Below are 19,458 nucleotides of genomic sequence, written 5' to 3'. Positions count from 1 at the left end.
GGGATTTATTTATTTTAGAGACAGAGAGAGAGAGCGTGTGCATGGGTGCCTGGGGTGGGGAGGGGCAAAGGGAGAGGGAGACAAGCAGACTCCCCGCTGAGACCATGGCCTGAGCAGAAATCAAGAGCTGGACACTCAACGGACTGAGCCACCCAGGTCCTCCCTAACCATTTTTAATTCTGAGTACAGATTAAGTTCTTCTGATGAAGACTGTGTCCAAATTGACATGTGCTTGAAGTGTAAAATACATGCTGGATTTTAAAGATTTCAAAAAATAAAATCCAAAAATATATAAAAAACCCTATTAAAAGCATTTTAGCTTGATTATATGTGAAATGATAACATTTTTGATATGTTGGGATAATGAAGTACATTATGATAATCAATTTCATCTGTTTCTTTCTACTTTTATTAATATGGCTACTGAAAATTCTGGACTCTCTTCTTTCTTTCTTTTTCTTTTTTTAAAGATTTACTTTATTTATTTGACAGAGAGACAGCCAGCGAGAGAGGGAACACAGCAGGGGAGTGGGAGAGGAAGAAGCAGGCTCCCAGAGGAGGAGCCTGATGTGGGACTTGATCGTGGAAGGCCAGGATCACGCCCTGAGCCGAAGGCAGACGCATAAGGACTGCGCTACCCAGGTGCCCGCTGGACTCTCTTATTTCTACCATAAATTCTGCAATAGGTCAGAATATGAAGCATGAACATCATCCACGTGAATTTCCTTCCCCTGAGAAACCACTAGTATTGGAAAAGACCCTCCTCTAGCTTCTGAAAGTGGCCAGAATGGAGGATTTATCTTCAATCACCATGAGCCTGACTCTGGCTGTTCACTGTTCTTGCTTTGGGCCTCAAAAGTTCAACCAATGCCAGGTTTCTGGGCAGCATTTCTCCATCCTTATCTGAGGTTCTAGCACCACCAGCAACCAGCTAAAGAGCCTGTTCAGTGCCTACACCAGTGGTAACCCAAGGAAGGGCTAGACTAGGGAATGAACGCAGCTTACCAGGACAGCCATTTGCCTTGGAACAAGCCAGCCCACCTTCAGAGAGGTGCTGATGAGCGTTCCACTGCACTCAAGCAGTTTATAGGGAATTTGGTCCAGTTTCTACACCTTGGACACCACCCTCTAAAACAAGCTTAAACTCAGCTGCCTCGAATCAGCACACTGGATTAGGACCAAACCAAACTGAACACAACTACTGAAAATACAAGCACTCGAGAGTTCGTGGATGGGCTCTGACTAGACTTGTAGAGTTTCTACGATTCCCTGAGAATATGGTTTCTGGGAACTGGTAAACACACATCATTTGCATCACAATGTCTAGAATGACTCCCACTACGTTGGGTGCATTTAGTTATCTATCACCGTCTTTAGGGTATAAAGTCTAGATGCACACAGGTGATGGGTTAGTTGATTATTTCTGGAAAAATCACAAAACATGACAAGGGTACAGATTTCTGACTCTAAATTCCATGTGGTTGTTGTTTTTTCCTTCCATCATATTCCTCCTTTATAAACATCACATTAAATGGGCATAGATATATTATGCAAATTGAAAATAAAGCCAAATGAATTATAAAGATGTCCACCACATCTCTCAAATTTTAGTCTCCATCTTCTTCCCTTGGCCAAGATCTTTCCAGTGGGAAAACATCCCAAAATGAAATTCACATCTTCGCTTCTCATTTCTATGCTAAGGATTCCTATTTTGATCTTTTCAGCCCCCACTTGTCTTCAAGGCTCTAGCGCTACATTTCCAACTCTTTTATCTGTTCTTCAAAAACCCCACACATTTAAATTGCACTATATATAACTAAGTCATGTTCAAAGGACTTGAAAAGCAGAAAGAAAAAGAAAACTTGGTAGAAAGTATGTAGTACATTACATCTAAAGGGAAAACAAATTCTAAGTGTGAGGCAGTATTTTGTCTGCACTAAATTACACAAACTCTCAGGTTATCCACTTCCTTCCTTGGTCACCAAATAACTTCTAATTAATCTGGCTTCCCAGGAAGCTTCTCACCTGTAAAAGTGGTTTTTCTTGAATTTAATGCTTTTGTTTTACAGAAGCGAATGTTCTGTTGCTATCTCCACATACAGAAATATTTTTATTCAATATATATATGTATTGAGAATATACTATATTCTAAGCCCTGAAATTGTACAATAAGTGGCATAAGATAAACATATAACATTATTAGAGAAGATAATTATATGTAATTTCTAGAAAAACAAATAAATCAGGTTCTTGACCTAATCTGAAGGACCAGAAAAGCTTGTCTAAGGTAATAGCATTTGAGAATGTGTAAGGGCCGTGGGGTACAAGGAAGTAAATTACTGTAAAAAAAATACTGTTTCAAACCCAGTCTGGGATAAAACCTTATTGTTTGATATAATTAGTAATCTCTTTATTTGAATAAATTAGAACTCTGATAGTTGGTTAATTATTTATGAGATCAATATTGGTCTTGGGAGACCAATCACTCATACATCCACCTGACAGTGAAGAGTCTGCAAACTTGAAATAAAAATTCTGTTTTGTCTAATCTATATAGACTATAAATGCCTCTACTAGGAAAGAAACTTTTAAATTGGCCCACTAGAGGTTTTTTCCATTCAAGAAGATCATAATAAAACTCTGATACATGCTCATAGCTAAATTGTCTAGAAAGTTGTTGCTATTGTCTCAAGAATTGCTGCTAGGTCTATAATTATGTTAATATCACAGAGAACAGAACCAAAATGGGGGCACTGGATGTGGTGAAAAAGGAAACTAAGGGATTAGCAAAATCCAGATTGAGCAAGGAATTGTCCTTTGATATTTGGATCTTATTCACAAACACAAGATATAAAAAGATGAGGGGTTGATCACATTCACATTTTATAAAGATCAGTCTTTCTAGGATATGCTATCCGACAGGAATATAAATATGTGAGTCACAAACACAAGCAACGGATTTAATTATAAATTTTCTAGCAACCACAGTAAAAAAAGCAAAGAGAATCAGGTGAATTAATTATAGTACTGTAGTTAATATGACCCAATATATTGACAGTGTTTTCATTTCAACATGTAATGAATGTAAAAAATTACTTACTCAGTTGTTCATCATCTTCAACTCAACGCTGTGCTATTCTAGAATATAAGGTGAATTGTGAAAAGTTCCAATGACAAAGGTTTGTTATTATTTTTTTACAATTTTATGAAAAACAACTTGAGAACTTTCATCTTCCTCTAAAAGACGATAGTTCAGAATGTACTATGTTTATTTTCCATGACTATGCTTTCCTACTGATGAAACTCTGCATAAATGAGAGACAGTGGATCTTCATGGGGAGATCCTCCACATCATTATCCAGACCACTTCCACCAAATTAAAAGTAATATTGCATTCGGAAACGCAGTATTTTATCTGCTGGTGCCTCCCTCCATCCAAAAAGCAAAACACAATTGAAGCTTCTTTTAAAACATCTTAACTTACCAAAGACATGGAATTAACAGTTTTTAAGGTGGCTTATTTCTTATAAAAACGTAATGGTTTTTTAAATGTGAAAATCCAAAAGGCTGAAATAAAGGCATTTAGTTTTCTCCAAATTCAAATATAATTCATTTGACCATTACTTCTATCGGTGTCTGAAAACAATCTTAGGAAGAGATACAATAATTATCCCATTTCACAGATGAGGAGAAACTGGATGAAAGACTTAACTTTTAGCAAGACTCTAATATTACCTTGAATGTATTTACAAATTGAATCCTGAGAATATTTGTTATACTGCTGATATAATTAACTTATTGTAATGAGTGTCATTACAGCAGCTATTTATTCAAAGTTTCTTGAGTGCTAGACAATTTTTTAAATGCTTTACAGATACAAACCTAACCCCTTAACAGCCCTACAGATAGATATCCTTACTAGCTCCATTTTTTAAATGAGGGAATTAAAAGATAAATTCTTAAAAAAAATTTTTTTTCAATAAGTTGAAATGCCTCACACATTGTTCTCAAGAATGTTTGGAAATAGTCTAATCCATATTTTATAATCATTAGTTTGTAATAATGGTTGTAAAAGCAGCTACCACCTACGGAGAGCTTTGAAGGTGTTGGGCACTATTCAAGACATTTGCATGAAATAACCTACTTGATCATCATGGTGATCTGTGAGAGGGGGACGCTATTACTATGGCTATTTTACAGGTAAGAAAACAGAGGCATCCAGAATGTGGGTAAATGGGCCAATGTCACGCAGAGAAGAATGACAGTGGTGGGATTCCTACAGTGCACCTGTCAAAATTGTACTCAAGTTTTGTATTAATTCAGTGCTTTTCCAGGTAGAATGAAATACGGAAATTTCCTTCATTTCCCAAATTGTGAATGAAGAAACAAACGCATCAGTTTTAGATGATTGGCCCATTTTAACTAATGCCTCCCTCCCCCTACAACTGTTCTAATTCAAAAGTTTTCCTGTTTTAAAAATCAAAACCCTACTTATATCATCCAAATATACATTCTTATTACTGGGTTTGGAACTCAAGGTATTTTTTTAAAGTCTAATTTTAAAAGGAGTTTTCTTTTTATAATCTCTATTAAAAAATTAAGTACCACCAAAAAATTATTCTGTTTTAACATAATCTTTTAGAGCTAAAAGTTTAATAGAGGACTCAGTAAAATATAAACAAAGAAACAATAAGTTGATTTAACTAAGGAATATCAACATTCTATATTAATTCTTACTTTATAATTAAGCATTTAGATATAAGTAGTTTTCTAAAAATACTCACTGAGTAAATTTCACTAAAAAATATAACTTGGGGGCGCCTGGGTGGCTCTGTCGTTGGGCGTCTGCCTTCGGCTCAGGGCGTGGTCCCAGAGTCCTGGGATCGAGCCCCACATCAGGCTCCTCCGCTGGGAGCCTGCTTCTTCCTCTCCCACTCCCCCTGCCTGTGTTCCCTCTCTCGCTGGCTGTCTCTCCCTCTGTCAAATAAATAAATAAAAATCTTAAAAATATATATATCTATCTTGGGCCTTCAGTTTATTTATTTACTAAAAGCTACGTGGTCCTTTCTATAAGGTACATAAAATAAACATTTAACACATCCCTATTGATGGCACAGTAATAGTACAAGCAACATTTTAAGGCTTGATACTTTTGGTGCATGATTATTCCATTTTTCTCCATATATAGACACCACACCTTGTTGTCAATAAATAATTCCACTTTAATGGCAAAGTAATAATTTAGACAGATACAGGGTGCACATTTGCAAAAAAATATATGCAAGCTGGTTTACAAGCTAGAGGAACAATAAACTAATAGAAAATACATCATCCCGTTAAGTCCGTTGACACCAAGTACTTATTATCGGGGCTTTACAAAGACTACAAAACTTTTCAGATGATTTATTTCACTGTTTCTGCCTATTTACATGATATGTTACATCAAAAATGTACAAAATATAAAATGTATACAGACAAATGTTTCACAAACTAGTTTAAGTTGTAAACTAGCTGAACCTACTGGGATGTATTGCAGGAATTTGTGTTTATGATCATGTTTGGACTGTGTTTCTCAAAATGGCAGGGGAAGATTAGCAATTTCTTTTAGATCACATATCATACAAGGGCAATAGTCACTCATCCAGCTACACATACTGATGTTTTACGACAGCTCTGATCCATGTTTGAGGCTTCAAAGTCAGGGTGACAATTCTATGTGCATAAATTCAGTTCAGATTTCCCTTGGGGCAATAGCACCGTGTAGGACCGATCGACTTAGCGACACTCTGAAAATGGCACAGGTGTCTCGTGTTGTTATTGTTCTATAGCAACTGACCCACGGGTGGTCACAGAGAGTAGCACCAATTGCACATCCTGAAAGCAACACATCTTCCCGCGCCTAGAACAAGTCTACCCCATGGCCTAGCCCTTGGGTTCGGAAAACTCGAAACCCCGTCCTCTGTGCGTGGTGGTAACTTCTCCCATGATTCCAATCGGTTTTCATGCACGTTCTTTAAAGCCTGCCACAACAGACGCACTTTCGGACATTTTCACTTTTCCAAAAATGTATTGGCTTCATGTACAGTTTTGAAGCATGCTCACTCTAGCACTGATAGCTCCTGCATCGTCATAACAACTGTAAATACAGGACAAACACACCAGAGAATGACAGCTTTGAGGGTTTGCATTCTGTATTTGTTTGCAATGTACAGGAAATCTCAGCAAGTGAAACACCTCTTAACACCAACAGGATTAAAGTACAATTTGTGTGTGTGTGTGTTTGTTTCGATTTGTGCAAGATTTTTAGAATTATTATTTACAATACCTACCCAGTAGACTGTGCAAATCTAACCTTCTTTTACAGTATAAACGCTTCCTCTTCCACAGTGACTTCACTGCTTCAGTGTTTGTTAATGCTGAATTTCTCATGTACAGCGATAGCAATCAAAATGACATGCTCAAAACTAAGAGTAATAGTAAGAATCATAATAAAAAGAGCAGGGGAGGAAAAGCCAAATAGTTGTGCTCATGTCGCATCTAGTGCTTCCAGCTCTGCTGGGTTAAAATTCCAGATCTCCCTCCTTCTACCACTCTTTTGCCTAACTGGATGGAGGTTAGCCACATGTCTTCGCTTTGAAGTGACGGTCAAAGAGGGTTTCTGGGTTAACTTGAACATGTTGGAGGCGAGGCGATCTATTCCCAAGGTAAAAAAACCAGATTTTTCTCCTATCCAATTCTTCCAAAAAAAAAAAAAAAAAAAACAAAACCCAAACCAAACCAAATAAACAAAAAAACCCCCAAACCAAAAAAACCAAAACAGATATCTAGAGATGAGGCTACTGTGTTAACTGGTGTTGCTTGGTTATAAATGAAAAGACAGTGGAGATTACCAATGGTTTAGGATTTAAACCAACTGTTAAACTGTCGTAGAAATCTGTTTTAAGGCAGTGAGACAGCACCATAGGAAATGTTCCTTCTTTCACTGAAAAGGCTCCAACGAAGAAAGCCCTAAGAAAGCCTTTTGTCAGTGTTGACTAATAATTGGTATAAAACTCTTGTTAAGGGAGTGGGCAAGTGGTTTAAAACAACGTTATAAAACCTGTGACTCATACACGAGAAAGTTGGCGGAGCTCATCGAGTGAACGTGGCAGTTAAGAATGACATTGGCACGTCTCCAGCTTGCCGTGGTCGTGTCTTCTGGCGGTCGCACAATTCCGCTCGTGCGGACAGAGGACCGGCCTCTTGGCTTCGTTTCGGAACGGGGTGAGCTCACAGCACAAACGCTGCTGGAGCCCTGTGACCAGCACCATGTGGCACAAAGGAGGCTGGACGGAGAAGCAGGGGCCCTGCTTGGGGGAGGAGGCCCCTCAGAGGAAACGAAAGGAAGGGACAAAGAAAGGGCTGCATTGTAAACTTTTAAAGAGGAAAAAACAGAAAGTCCAGGTTGGCTATCCCATGTGCCATCTATTCAGTTGCCCTGTCCTTAGGGTCCTTTACAGTTGAGTAATGGAGCCGGACATCACTCCGCGGATATAAAAATGCCTAGAAATAAAATAAAGTTAAGCTTCCCTTGCAGTTGAGCATCTCGGCGGTTCAGACTTAGTTCTGCTGCCTCCTCGGAGACCACGACTCTGGGTCAGGGCCCTGGACAGGGTGCTTTCATACTGGCAGTGGCTTAGTGAAAATACCTTACTTTTGAAACCTTTTGAAAATGCATAGTCTTTTCCCCTAACTTCTTTCACCCTCTAGAGAGTAGATTCAAGAGATGAATCTAAAATGTCTTCGTGGTGGCTGGTGCTATCGCTGTCACAGCTTTGTGTGCCCGAGTAACTGGCTGCTTCTTGGAGTTTCATTAGCATATTCATCTGAAGAAAGAAAAAGAGACATCGTGTAGGCAGGGATGCAGCGAGCGAGCCAGCCCCGCAAACACCCGGCCCTGAGCCTCATCCCGGCCAAGCGAAACAGGGAAACAATTTCACATTTGTATTAGCTGCCTCCGGCGCCCATCCCGGTTCTCCCAACGTGGCTACACCACCAAACCCTACGGACAAAACAGGGCCTCTAGATAGCTCTTTTATTTGGGGTAGTGAATGAAGACCGCTCCAGCAGGGAGACTGGGAAAGAAAGTGTATCACAGCTGGACATCTGGGCTCATTGCTGGAGAGCGCGCCAAGCTTCTCGCTTTTTGGCGGGGAGAAGCAGAAAGCATTGAATGGCAAGTGAAAGTCGTGAATGTTCCTACACACACAGATGCGCACGCAGGCGTGCGCACGCTCCCTCAAGGGAAGGAGGGGATGGAGTGGAATGAAGCCAGCTGCTGTACACAAGCTCACCATCTGCTGGTTAGGGGCTGACCTCGAAGGAGGTGACTGAATGAAGCCGACCATGAGTGTTTGCAGAGGCCGAGGGAGAGAATCACTGTCAAGTTTCTGTTGCTGAGTTCCTGGCCAAAATATGATTGATATATCCCTGAAAACAAAAGCCACCTTCTGGAACAATAGCAGCTGTCTCGGGTTTCCCAGTTGATAGGACAATGGTAATGTTTGTTCCAAGAAAAGGGACATATGCATGAAGGCACCTGGGGAGAAAGACAGCTAGCGTTTCCATGTACTACAAAATAGAAGGCAGCCACCTTGCTCGGCTTTTGATAGCTCTGCAGATCCAATGTTAGAGAAAAACGAGCTTGTTTAAGAGCACATCGTGGATAAACTGTTCAATGATTTTAGAAAGCGCAGGAAAACTGGCACAGGTCTTCATGAAAGGAGTCAGACTTGTTTTCTTGTCAAGGGTTTCTAGAAGTTGTCCTAATCTTTATATTGTTTAATGCATAGTAATTTTATTATTTTATAAAGTAACCCAAGTTGTTCCTTTTTTTTTCCCCCAAGATAGAGAACTAGAGAATCTGATTCAATAAAAAAGAGAAATCTAAAAAAAGGATTCCTTAGGCATACGTTAGGCTCTGGACGCCGGTGTGCTTAGTGTAAAATGTGTGTGCAATAAATGCTTGTGAAATTGATAAACTGGTAATCACCAATTTTAGCAAGCATGCCTTTCTGACAAAGAGGCTACGGTGATAACATATTTTCAAGTCATTTTGATATTCTTCAGGACAACATTTTTCAATGTAATTGTTAGTCTAACTCTCTGAATTTATTAAATCAGCTACATACAGATATAAAATGAAAGTATTTAGTGACAACCTCTCAAACCCAAAAAGGCAAATGTCTCCATCACACGTACTTTCTCTCTCTCCCCGTCGCTCTCTGTCTCTCTCTGTCTCTCACCCATACACCCTTCCCCTCATGCACGTTCATATTGCCTCCCTCCTTTCTGAGGTCAGTTCCTCCATCATTAGTCACTGGCTGTATGTTCAAGCATTTGGGTGAAGATAATTTGTAAAACACAATTGTGTGTTGAGTGTCCTCCTGATTTACTAAGAGGAGAAATTGTAAATGAGGTCTGTTTAAAGGGTTATGATTCTAACCTCAGTCACAAATGTTTGAAATCACTTGAATGCTGAATATTGTAAAAGTTTTATAGTGTAACAGAAGTGTCATTAAAGTCTTAATCTTTGAAAATTGTGCCATATAGTAAATATGCTTTATTAGAATAAGTTTCAAGCCTTAGATTCATAATAAATGTATACACGGGATTTAATTTGCCTTTTCATAGTGTTGCTTTGTGCATTCAAGTCAAAGGGGATTTCAGGAGGGGGCAAAGGTACAAATATGATCCAATTGTCACTGGGATAGATCATTATTCTCTGCAAAATATATCCCTCCTCTTCTCTCCTCTGCCTTCCCCGCACCCATAGTCATAAATATAATGTCTATCTTTGGTCAATGTCTAACATGTTGGTCAGGTCCTTATCACCCCTGCTATTACCAATCTGTTGGGCTCCCAGCCTCCATCCTTTGTTCTTTAATCTGTCTTCTCTTCTGTTATCCCAAGCAATCTTTATAACCTGCAAATCTAGCTAAGGTAAGTCCCCTGTCCAAACACCTTTCATAGCTCCTCATTATCTGTGTGATAAAGTTTTAATTTCCTACAAAGATAAACAAGCCTTGGCACAATCTAGCAATTGCAGGCTTCTGTAGCTCTAATTCTTCTTGCCCCTTTTGTTCTATCCCACCTATCTGCATATAGCATTTTTATTTATATTCATTTTTATTACATTGTTCTACATTTCACCTGCTGCTTCCTTAATTTTGGATGTCCTCCATCCAACCACATCGTGAACTTGTATTCTTTCTAGACGCAGCTCAAGAATCAATTCCTCTATGAAGCTTTCTCCTCATCACTTCCTCAATGGACTCATAACTTTATCTAACATGTGACTTTACCATTATTTTACTGTAATTTATATAGGCAGATGTCTCTCTCCACTAATGGACTATGAGCTTCTTGAGATCAGAAACGATATTTTATTTATATTTTTACTTATCTACCAGGCCTTAGCCCTGAGGACATACTTATTAATACTTGTTGAAAGAATGAATGAGTTTGTTGATGATGAATAAAATACTATGAGATGCACCAAAAACCTGTATCCTTGTTCATATCCAAAAACATATTTCTGACATTAAATAGTGGATTTTTTCCAAATATTTCTGAGATAGATTGGACTGCAAATATATTCTTACTTGATGCCAGTAATTATAGAACTATAACAAAATAAAAGCAGATAGAGAGAATATTTATTTTCTCATCAGAAGGTGCTTGATCCAAACATTTACTTTTAGATGGTAAGTCTTTTGCTTTTTAATGCGTCATAATCCTGTTTCTTAAGATGTTTAGTTGAGCAGTCATTTAAGAGTCAGATTTTTTAACCCCAATTTTCACTCAGCATGGGAGACTCTGGATCTCTTTTCCATAATAAAAGACAAGAACATTCAAAGCCAGGGAAGAGTGCCTATGGGTTTAGCTGATCAGGACTGTGGAAATTGGGAGGTTGAGGGCATCCCCTAAGGGTCCCTTGACAGTTTAATTCTCAAAACAAACTCTATAAAACCTCTCCTTACCTGGAACAGACACAGTATATCAACAACGCAAAGGCAAGCCTAGAGTTTATAAAATTCAGACGTAATAACCCATCCTTGTATCCTAAAGTTTATATTTACTCTGCTAAATATTAACCATTCTATCAGCAGTTAATTAGTATTTGCTCACAATTATGCTGCATCCAAACCAATTCCTCCGTCACTGTTGATTTCCAGCTACGTATGAGCTAAAGCGCTCGTTACCTGTTAGAAAAAGAAAAGTCCAGGCCCTTAAGGATTTTATGGTCTAGAGCAAAACTCCAATATAGGAAGTCCTATATAGGAGTTACTGGACTCTAAGCAGGCTTGTATGGACATTTCCATGACTCTATGTAACCCTTTGAAATAGTATGCAAAATTTTCTGTGTGTGTGTGTGTGTGTGTGTGCCTTTTGCCATGGAAAACATCTTAAAAATCTATCAGCTTGTTCACATGGAACCCCCAAAATATTAAGACTGGTCAGCTGAGATGATAATGCATATATTTTGGGTTGTGGGTATAGGAATACATACAACTTTGCTCTTTCATTTTAAGAATATTCACCCAAGGAAAGAAGGCCAAAGGCAAAAGAGTTAAAAACTGAATACCTATATCAGAACAGCCCCAAATACTGCCTAAGATAAATAGTATCTTTGATACAAATGACTAAATATTGATGACCACACACTGTGTCAAGATTATATTAGAAGAATCACACATCAGCTTCTTACCAGAGGATCCCCTTCTGTGTCACTTTGTGGAATGTGCTTTGAGGTTGTGGCTTCTTTAGTGGACAGACAGCCCTCATACCCAACATCTTCTGGTCGCAACTGAAGTAATGCTGGACCATCCTGAGGCAGAGATGCTGAGCTCCATGGGTATGTGTCAAGCACCCACTTTGAGGGGTCTTCCCAAGGTGCCCGTTTCCCATACATCTAAAAAAATGATCACATATTTAATACATATTAAATACATTTCTATTCAGTAAAACAGGTGACCACTAATTGAGTGATTCTTTTGCACATCCGGTTCTTCTGGGACTTTCAAGGGGATTGTTTCCATATACTGTAAATACTTGTCTGTCCACATAACTCTCTTTAAACTTGAAGGAGAAATAAAACAAAGATGAACATCTGGGATAGATGGTCAGCATTTGGGAGAGAGTATGAAGGGGGTTTATTTTAAATGTATATAGAAATCTCTGCCCACATTTATCTTTATCACAGTTGAGAAGAAAAGTTCCAGTGATGGAGAATTGAAAAAAGCCATGCTAGACATGAAATAGAGTTCTCTACTAAGCTGCACTTTGCATAGATGCTAGTAAAATAAGAGACTTTTTCTCTGTCAACCTCACTCTACTGAAATTTTCTTTGAAAATAAAAATACTTTCTCTGCATTAATTTCCTCTAATAATCTCATTGCTTCCTGTAAAAACTCTTTTTAGATGTTATTTATAAGGCCAGTAATAGAAGAAGAGGAAAATGGGAAATGGAAGCATTAATGTTGTCAGGACTCAAATGGAACAAAGAATCAGTAAGAAAGAGATGATAAAGGCTAGTTAAAGTACTGGTAGTGGAGGAGAGAGGAGAAGATGAACATAAGACATGTTAAAAGTTTTTAAGCTGGAAACAAAATTGAAACCAAATTAGGAAGGGCATACTGCAGAGACAGAGGCAAAATGGACTTTGTAAAAACAAGTACAAGGCTGCAGGGGGACAGAAAGAAAAACTAAAATGAAGAGAAGAGGGCAGTAACATGGGCAAACTAGTTCTTTAATGTACTTCCTTCCTGCCTGGACCTGCTCCATTGAGGGCAATCCTGGTTACCAAGTGCATATTTGGTCCCAGAGAGCACATCATGAGGGGTCCTACATGGCTTATTGTGGTTCAGTGAGACAAAAGCAAAATGGTGGATACTGACACCACAAAAGGCACATGGACTGCCTTGGAGTTATCTTTTGAGTTTCTCCTGGAGGAACTGTATGAGGTTGTGTCAGCCTTGCCTTGAGAAAAAGAGAAAGAGAGAGAGAGAGAGAGAGAGAGAGAGAGCCAACAAGCCAGCCAGGTCCCGACATCTGTGTATTCCTTGGGAGATGATGGCAGGAGTAGCAATCACTAGATTTTTTTTGTATAGTTATTTTGTTTTGGAGCAGAAGTTTTCTCTCAGTTAAAAACCCACTTTATAGAGCTGTAAGACATAGCTTGCTATACAACTTAAGCTAATTGAAGGAAAATGTGTAATTCTTGGAAAGTAAATGTTACAAAAAGAACATGAAGGTCTAGAATCAACTGATGCCAGCCTTTTAAAGAATCATCAAGGACAGCAAAATTGGAGGTGACCAATAAAATGCTAAATAGGTCCAATTCTAAATTTCAGTGTAAAATAGATACTATAGAAAAGTAATTGAAAAAAGATTTAAATATTAAAATACTGTAAAATACTATAAAATTATAAAATATAAAATATTTAAATATTTAGAATACTATAAATTGCTTGTTGAGATTTCAATAAAGGTAGAATCATCAGACTAAAAATCAGAATCCATTGTATCACCAGTGTTTTTTTCCAACTAGAACATCTGGCAGAGAGTATTCCCTACATGGTTCCTCATCAAAGCATTCACTTGACAAGAGATTCTTCTATTCCTCTCCACTCAGATTTTCCTCTTTGCAATAAGGCTTTGTTTTTTCACCTCTTTCTCCAATTCAAGGTTCTTTGTTACCACTAGATCCGAGGGAATGGTTCAAAACACACATGATTCCTTTTCTTCCTTTTCTTACAGAAAACATATATGGACCACCCCAGGAATATCACCTGCCAATGGACTTCTGGCTGAGTTTATCCTTCAGCAGCAATGAGAACAGTCTACCCATCAAAGGGTTTTCCTTTCTAATCTCTCCGTGTGCTGGATTTCCCCCCTATACTCCCTACATCATGGTTGATTCAGCATTTGCGCTAATCCACTACTAAACATCTGGAGCCACAGCAAGAAACAAGACATTTTTATCCCTCTTCAAAAATAAAATTTTGAAATATCTCTCAGTTTTAGTTTGGGAAACTGGTATTACTCTAATGGTTATACTTTTGCCTAAATGGAAGCTGTATAAGATTATAATTCTCAGGATAATGTTTTATATGTAATATTGATTTAAATATTAAAAAAAAAAACAATGCAGTTCTAAAAAATTAGACTTAAGGAAGCTAAGCATTGTTAGGTATTATTGTTTTTGAGTTTGTAAAATCTTCTTTTTCTGTATATTAGTTAACACAAATGAAATAAAGAGGATTTTATATATAAAGACTTGGATGATAGTTTATTAATCCTTAAACTGTATGAAGAGAACTTTCATTTAAATATTAGTTTTAAAAATTACGACTTCTGGAATATAAATGTTCACACAAATTTCTTTTTTGTATAAAATGATTGAAATTGAGAGACTTAACTCACATCTTAGCATAAGTTTCAGAGGAACCCAGAAAAGTGAATGTTATACTTAAAAAATAAAAACCTTTGGTATAGTCTTTTATTTCGTTGGAACCACACAACAACTGGGGCTAGATTGGCTCATACCCTTACAATATGAAATTGTATTTCTTAAATCTGGAATAAAACCAGTGGCTAAAATGCTCTAGGATCATTATCTCTGAACATCCTCAGCACATCCCCATAATATTTATTCATCATGTTCCCCAGAACCATCATGATGGTTCTAATTACTGCCATTCTGTTCTACTAGGTGAAGAGAGTATGCCGGTCAAAGGAAGGCAAAGGAAGGAGTACAGATAACCAGTGCTTTTTTAAAGGGTAAAATACTTAATACAGTATTGCAGATGACAAAATGTGAAAAGCAAGAACTATATCTTAATTCTAGTAGCAGTTGTGATAATCAGAGATTATCTAAGCAAAAACATCCTAAACTTTGGCCGAGTTGCTAAGAAGTTGTTGAGAAGATTAGATTCTTTTACAGTAAGTTGGATGATTATACAGTAAACATCTTAAAGATTCAACCTTGAGTTTTACAATTCTACAATTTCATGAACTCTCAACTCCAATTTAAGGAGATAGTATTTTATGTTGAAGAAACAGAATTTTCTTATTAGTGATGTATTTTGACTTTTTCATTATGAGTGCAGAGAAACCTCCCATAGATTTAAAAAGTCAACCGCATTAGAATTTAGAGCACTCCCTTGAAATAGTAAAGGATCTTGCAACTGATACAAAGGGCTTCAAACAATGAACCATACTAAAAACAGGGAACCCGTAAGCAAAAACTACGTGTTCAAACGATATGATAAGGAACAAATGATCAAGGCCCATGTTAACATGTCTGTCTGATATATAGAACCGTCCAATTAACTGGCTATCAACTGACTGCTATGACCCATGCCAATGAGTTTGGCCTTAAATGGGTAGTTGTTGGAAAAAAGATTTTCTCCTTATCCTACATATTTATTCTCAGAACAGAATACACAAGTAAATAAAGTGTTACATACTAGTTGATCTTTAAAACTTTACCAGTATATTTATATAGTTCACGCCTTCCGTTTTCTGTATAAATAACCAGAGAAAAGACTGTTTTTTGCTTCAAAGAATGATTTTGCTTGTTTTTAAACAGTAGAGAAAATTGAGTACTATACCTGAAGACCTTCTCTCACTGCCTCCAGAATGTAAGGTACCAAAGAATAGTTCCAGAGATCCATGAACCACACTCTAGAACCTTCTACATCCATAGGGCAAGGAAGGAAAAGTCGGGGGCCTAAGAAGAAGCAAACTATTTTGAGAACCAATACATTTGACAACCTAAACACATAAATATTCAAGGCATCATTTTGGGGGAATTAATGTTTTGCACGATTCTTAAACAATTATAATCTTGACCAGCTCGATTATTATCAAAGCATGTTTTACTGAAGACTCAAACTCCAGAACTCTCCTTCCTTTTACCCTAAAATCTTAATCTAGAATATAATATATTTGGGTTAGGAGAAACCTTGAAGGTCATAATTCAGTCCAAATACCCCAGTAAACTGCCAAATATAAAATATGTCATTATTTACAGAGTGGGACTCAGCCTTAGTCTTCTGATCTCAAATGTAAAATTCTTCTTTTTCATTTACTTTGTATTTTTAGTGAGTGCATTTTTATAATCCATCACAATGGGAAAGACACTTTTTTATACATGCAATTTAAGAAGGATTAGAAAAATAAACATCTTTATGCCAACTAAAGAGAATTCAGTTTTGCCTTGATGAAAAATATGAAACACCTCAATTGTCCATAAAACACCTATCTTTAACTAGTATCTTCTCTCACAACAATATTTGATGTGATCATTGGCTAACATTTATTTTTAGCATAAAAGGGGACTTTAAACAGATACAACTTATTTCAAATGGTTATCTGATTTTTAAATATTTGTCTATATTAAACTCATGTGATTTCAGTCAAATCTTAGTAAACCATAATTGTCAGGCAAAATGAATCTAATCAGACATATAAAGCTTAGAAGAAGGCAAGGTTTCAGAAGGAAAAAAGAAAACTTGAATCTCTGGAAGCCTGAAAAAAATTAGCTTTACTTGTTATTTTCTAGCATCCAATCTGGCCATCTTTACCATGTACTCTTAGTTCCTGGAAAATGGCATATTGCAGTTTTGGAACTCACCAATGGTAACATCAGAAGAACTGTGTGTTTCCAAAAAACTGTTGAGATGATGCCACGTCTTAGGAATCCAATCTATAATTTTGACTAAGTCATTATTGCGTATATTCTTTTCAATCTCTATCTCTATCAGTTTCCTTCGAAGATATCTGCCTAAAAAGCCTTTCACTGGTTCTGTGTGGTTTGCGCATAGCACCCACCTACAAAAAGACAGAAAAAAAATATCAGAAATCTTTAAATAAATTAAGTTTTAAGTCCCAAGTATTCTCTTTCTAGTATAAATGAAGAATGTTCCTATGTCAATTGATGGCTCATTTTAATGATCAAAGGGGTTATGGGGCGCCTGGGTGGCACAGCGGTTAAGCATCTGCCTTCGGCTCAGGGCGTGATCCCGGCGTTATGGGATCGAGCCCCACATCAGGCTCCTCTGCTATGAGCCTGCTTCTTCCTCTCCCACTCCCCCTGCTTGTGTTCCCTCTTTTGCTGGCTGTCTCTATCTCTGTCAAATAAATAAATAAAATCTTTAAAAAAAAATGATCAAAGTGGTTAGCATTAGAGGTAAACAAAGAACTTTTCTTTTTAAGCTGAAGCGAAGCCTCATGTGCGTCAGAAGGGAGTGGGAGTGTACACGCTGAGTACCCTTCTGTAGGAGAATCACAAATCCTGAAATAGGAACTCTCTTCACATTCCTCACACTTTGAAGAAAAGTGCTCTACTTTAGCTGGTGACATAGTGAGCAGAGCAGGACAAACACTTCCTTCCCTTCGTTTCCTTTCTTCTTTCTTTCTTTCTTTCTTTCTTTCTTTCTTTCTTAAGAAACACTTCTGATTACAGGATGAGGATTACAAAATGTCTGCTTGAGAGAGTGTCAGAAGAAGTGAGAATTATTTTCACACCACAGGTCACCACTGGCAGGATTTGTCAAGGTACAAATGGAAAACCACTAACCAAAAGCAAACAGAAAGAGACAATACAACAAAACAAAACAAAACATTCAATTTATCTTTACCTGAAATTGTGATGCAGCTCTAGATTTGGTGATGAAGAAACTCCCTGATTCATTGTTCCAATGATATATGGACTGGAAAATAAAATAAAATATGTAGACATGCTGATGGTAAAAGAGATTAGACTATTAAAATTGCCTTAAAAAACAATGTACATAAATATGGATTATTCCATTTTAACCTTAGGCTTTAAAAGGGTAATTTTGTAATGTTAGGTTGAAAAATGACAAAGGTCATTGAGCTGGAAATTCAGATTTGGGGCTCTAATTTCAGCTCTGGCATCCTAGGAGAATCATTTCACCTTTCTGAGCCTGAGTTTACTTATCTATAAAATCAAAAGGTTAGATAGACTAATCACAGTAATCTCATTTCACTCTAATATCTTATGACTCTTATGATTATAATCAAATTCATTAATTTTTCCTCTTTTATTATTTCACAGATATTTTAAAGTTTCTTCATAACATGAGAAAATTTGTACTTTTGATTCAATGCCAATTTTATGATGATCTACTTTTAACATTTAAAAAAAATCTCTAGCAGAGATTAATTGGGATATTGCACCATTAAAACTAATATTTAGGTTGCTCTTCTATGTCCTTGCTTTAGAGGCCATACTCTAGTGAATCTTTAGTAGGTTTTCAGATTTTTTTATACCCCACTTCAACCTTTACTTTCATTGTAAATAGTTAAAAATTAGACTCACTAATGGAGAGAGATAATCTGAATGCATTACATTTATCTTTATAAGAAGATTGAAGTTAAACTTCGATATGGAGCAAAAATGAAACCAGAGCTCTAGAGCTCATTTTAATTCTTAATTTCCTTGATCCAAACGTCCTGTCATTGACATTGGTCTCCCAGACCTTCCACATATCTGTAGAAGCTAACGCCAACAAGTCGATCATGTTTCCATAAAAATTGCCTGGGACATAATTGTTGAATGAATAAATAAATGTTTGAAGAGATGTACAGGGATTTTTTTGGGAAATATGTTATAATATTAATGAAGGTTTCTCAAATTAATGGCATCCACCATTGGTTTTAAAAGGTATAAAGACATAAGAAACAAATCTGATCATTTTTTCATATTTCATCACTCAAAATATTTCATAAGCATACCATTTGTTGTATTTACAGTTGAGAAAACCATTGAAGATATCACTTAAAGAGCCCACATGATGAAGATTATCAAGAATTATTACAACAGGGAGTTCTACACCATTATTATCAGCACTGCACTGTTCAGCCAGGTTAGCTAGATACTGTTGCAACTCCTTGAAAAAAATAAAGAAAACAAATACATCAATGATAAATTTATATCAGTGGCAAGCAATTCATAGTTTAGGAATAGCACAATTTGTCTGCCATCCAGTACCTTTGAATAAAACCCATAGGTCATTCTGCTGATATAAAATAAAGCAAAAAAATATATAATACTGAGAGGATATATTTTTTCAGGAAAAGAGCAAAGAGAAAAGCCAGCATAGAACATCGGCAGCAAATATAAAATTGTGAAAAGAAAAGCATGTTTCTCAGTTGTCATCTCCCCTTAAAAAAAGAAAAAAAAAAGGGGGGGAATGAGTTCTGGATACAAGCTCTTATAAAAAAACCATAAATACTGAGACTTCATTCTTGCTTTTGGTATTACAATGATAAAAGTGGATTTTAGCAAACCTTGTAAGTCCAAAATGGCACACCTAAGTTTCCACTAATATTTTAAATGTTTTAATTCATATAATTTCAATAGGGTGCATGAAACCATAGCCCCAG

General features: G+C 37.0%; 1 protein-coding gene across 2 annotated transcripts in view; it reads right to left on the bottom strand.

Moving 5' to 3' along the window:
• Positions 1-5,044: 5,044 nt before the first annotated feature.
• The window catches only part of NAV3 (neuron navigator 3), a 340,442-nt gene continuing 326,028 nt past the window's right edge, over positions 5,045-19,458 (bottom strand). For both annotated transcript variants that reach the window (XM_008684333.2, XM_008684334.2), the window contains 6 exons: positions 18,808-18,962; positions 17,688-17,759; positions 16,682-16,878; positions 15,657-15,775; positions 11,750-11,953; positions 5,045-7,865 (listed from right to left, as the gene is read on the bottom strand). In XM_008684333.2, coding sequence (XP_008682555.2) covers positions 7,746-7,865; positions 11,750-11,953; positions 15,657-15,775; positions 16,682-16,878; positions 17,688-17,759; positions 18,808-18,962 — 867 coding nt within the window. In that variant the 3' untranslated portion in view covers positions 5,045-7,745. The remainder of the gene's footprint in view (positions 7,866-11,749; positions 11,954-15,656; positions 15,776-16,681; positions 16,879-17,687; positions 17,760-18,807; positions 18,963-19,458) is intronic.

Source organism: Ursus maritimus, unplaced genomic scaffold (assembly GCF_017311325.1).
Source record: "Ursus maritimus isolate PB19 unplaced genomic scaffold, ASM1731132v1 scaffold_21, whole genome shotgun sequence".
Taxonomy (NCBI): domain Eukaryota; kingdom Metazoa; phylum Chordata; class Mammalia; order Carnivora; family Ursidae; genus Ursus; species Ursus maritimus.
The sequence above is the reverse complement of the archived record's forward strand: the minus strand, read 5'-3'. Positions and strand labels throughout refer to the sequence as shown.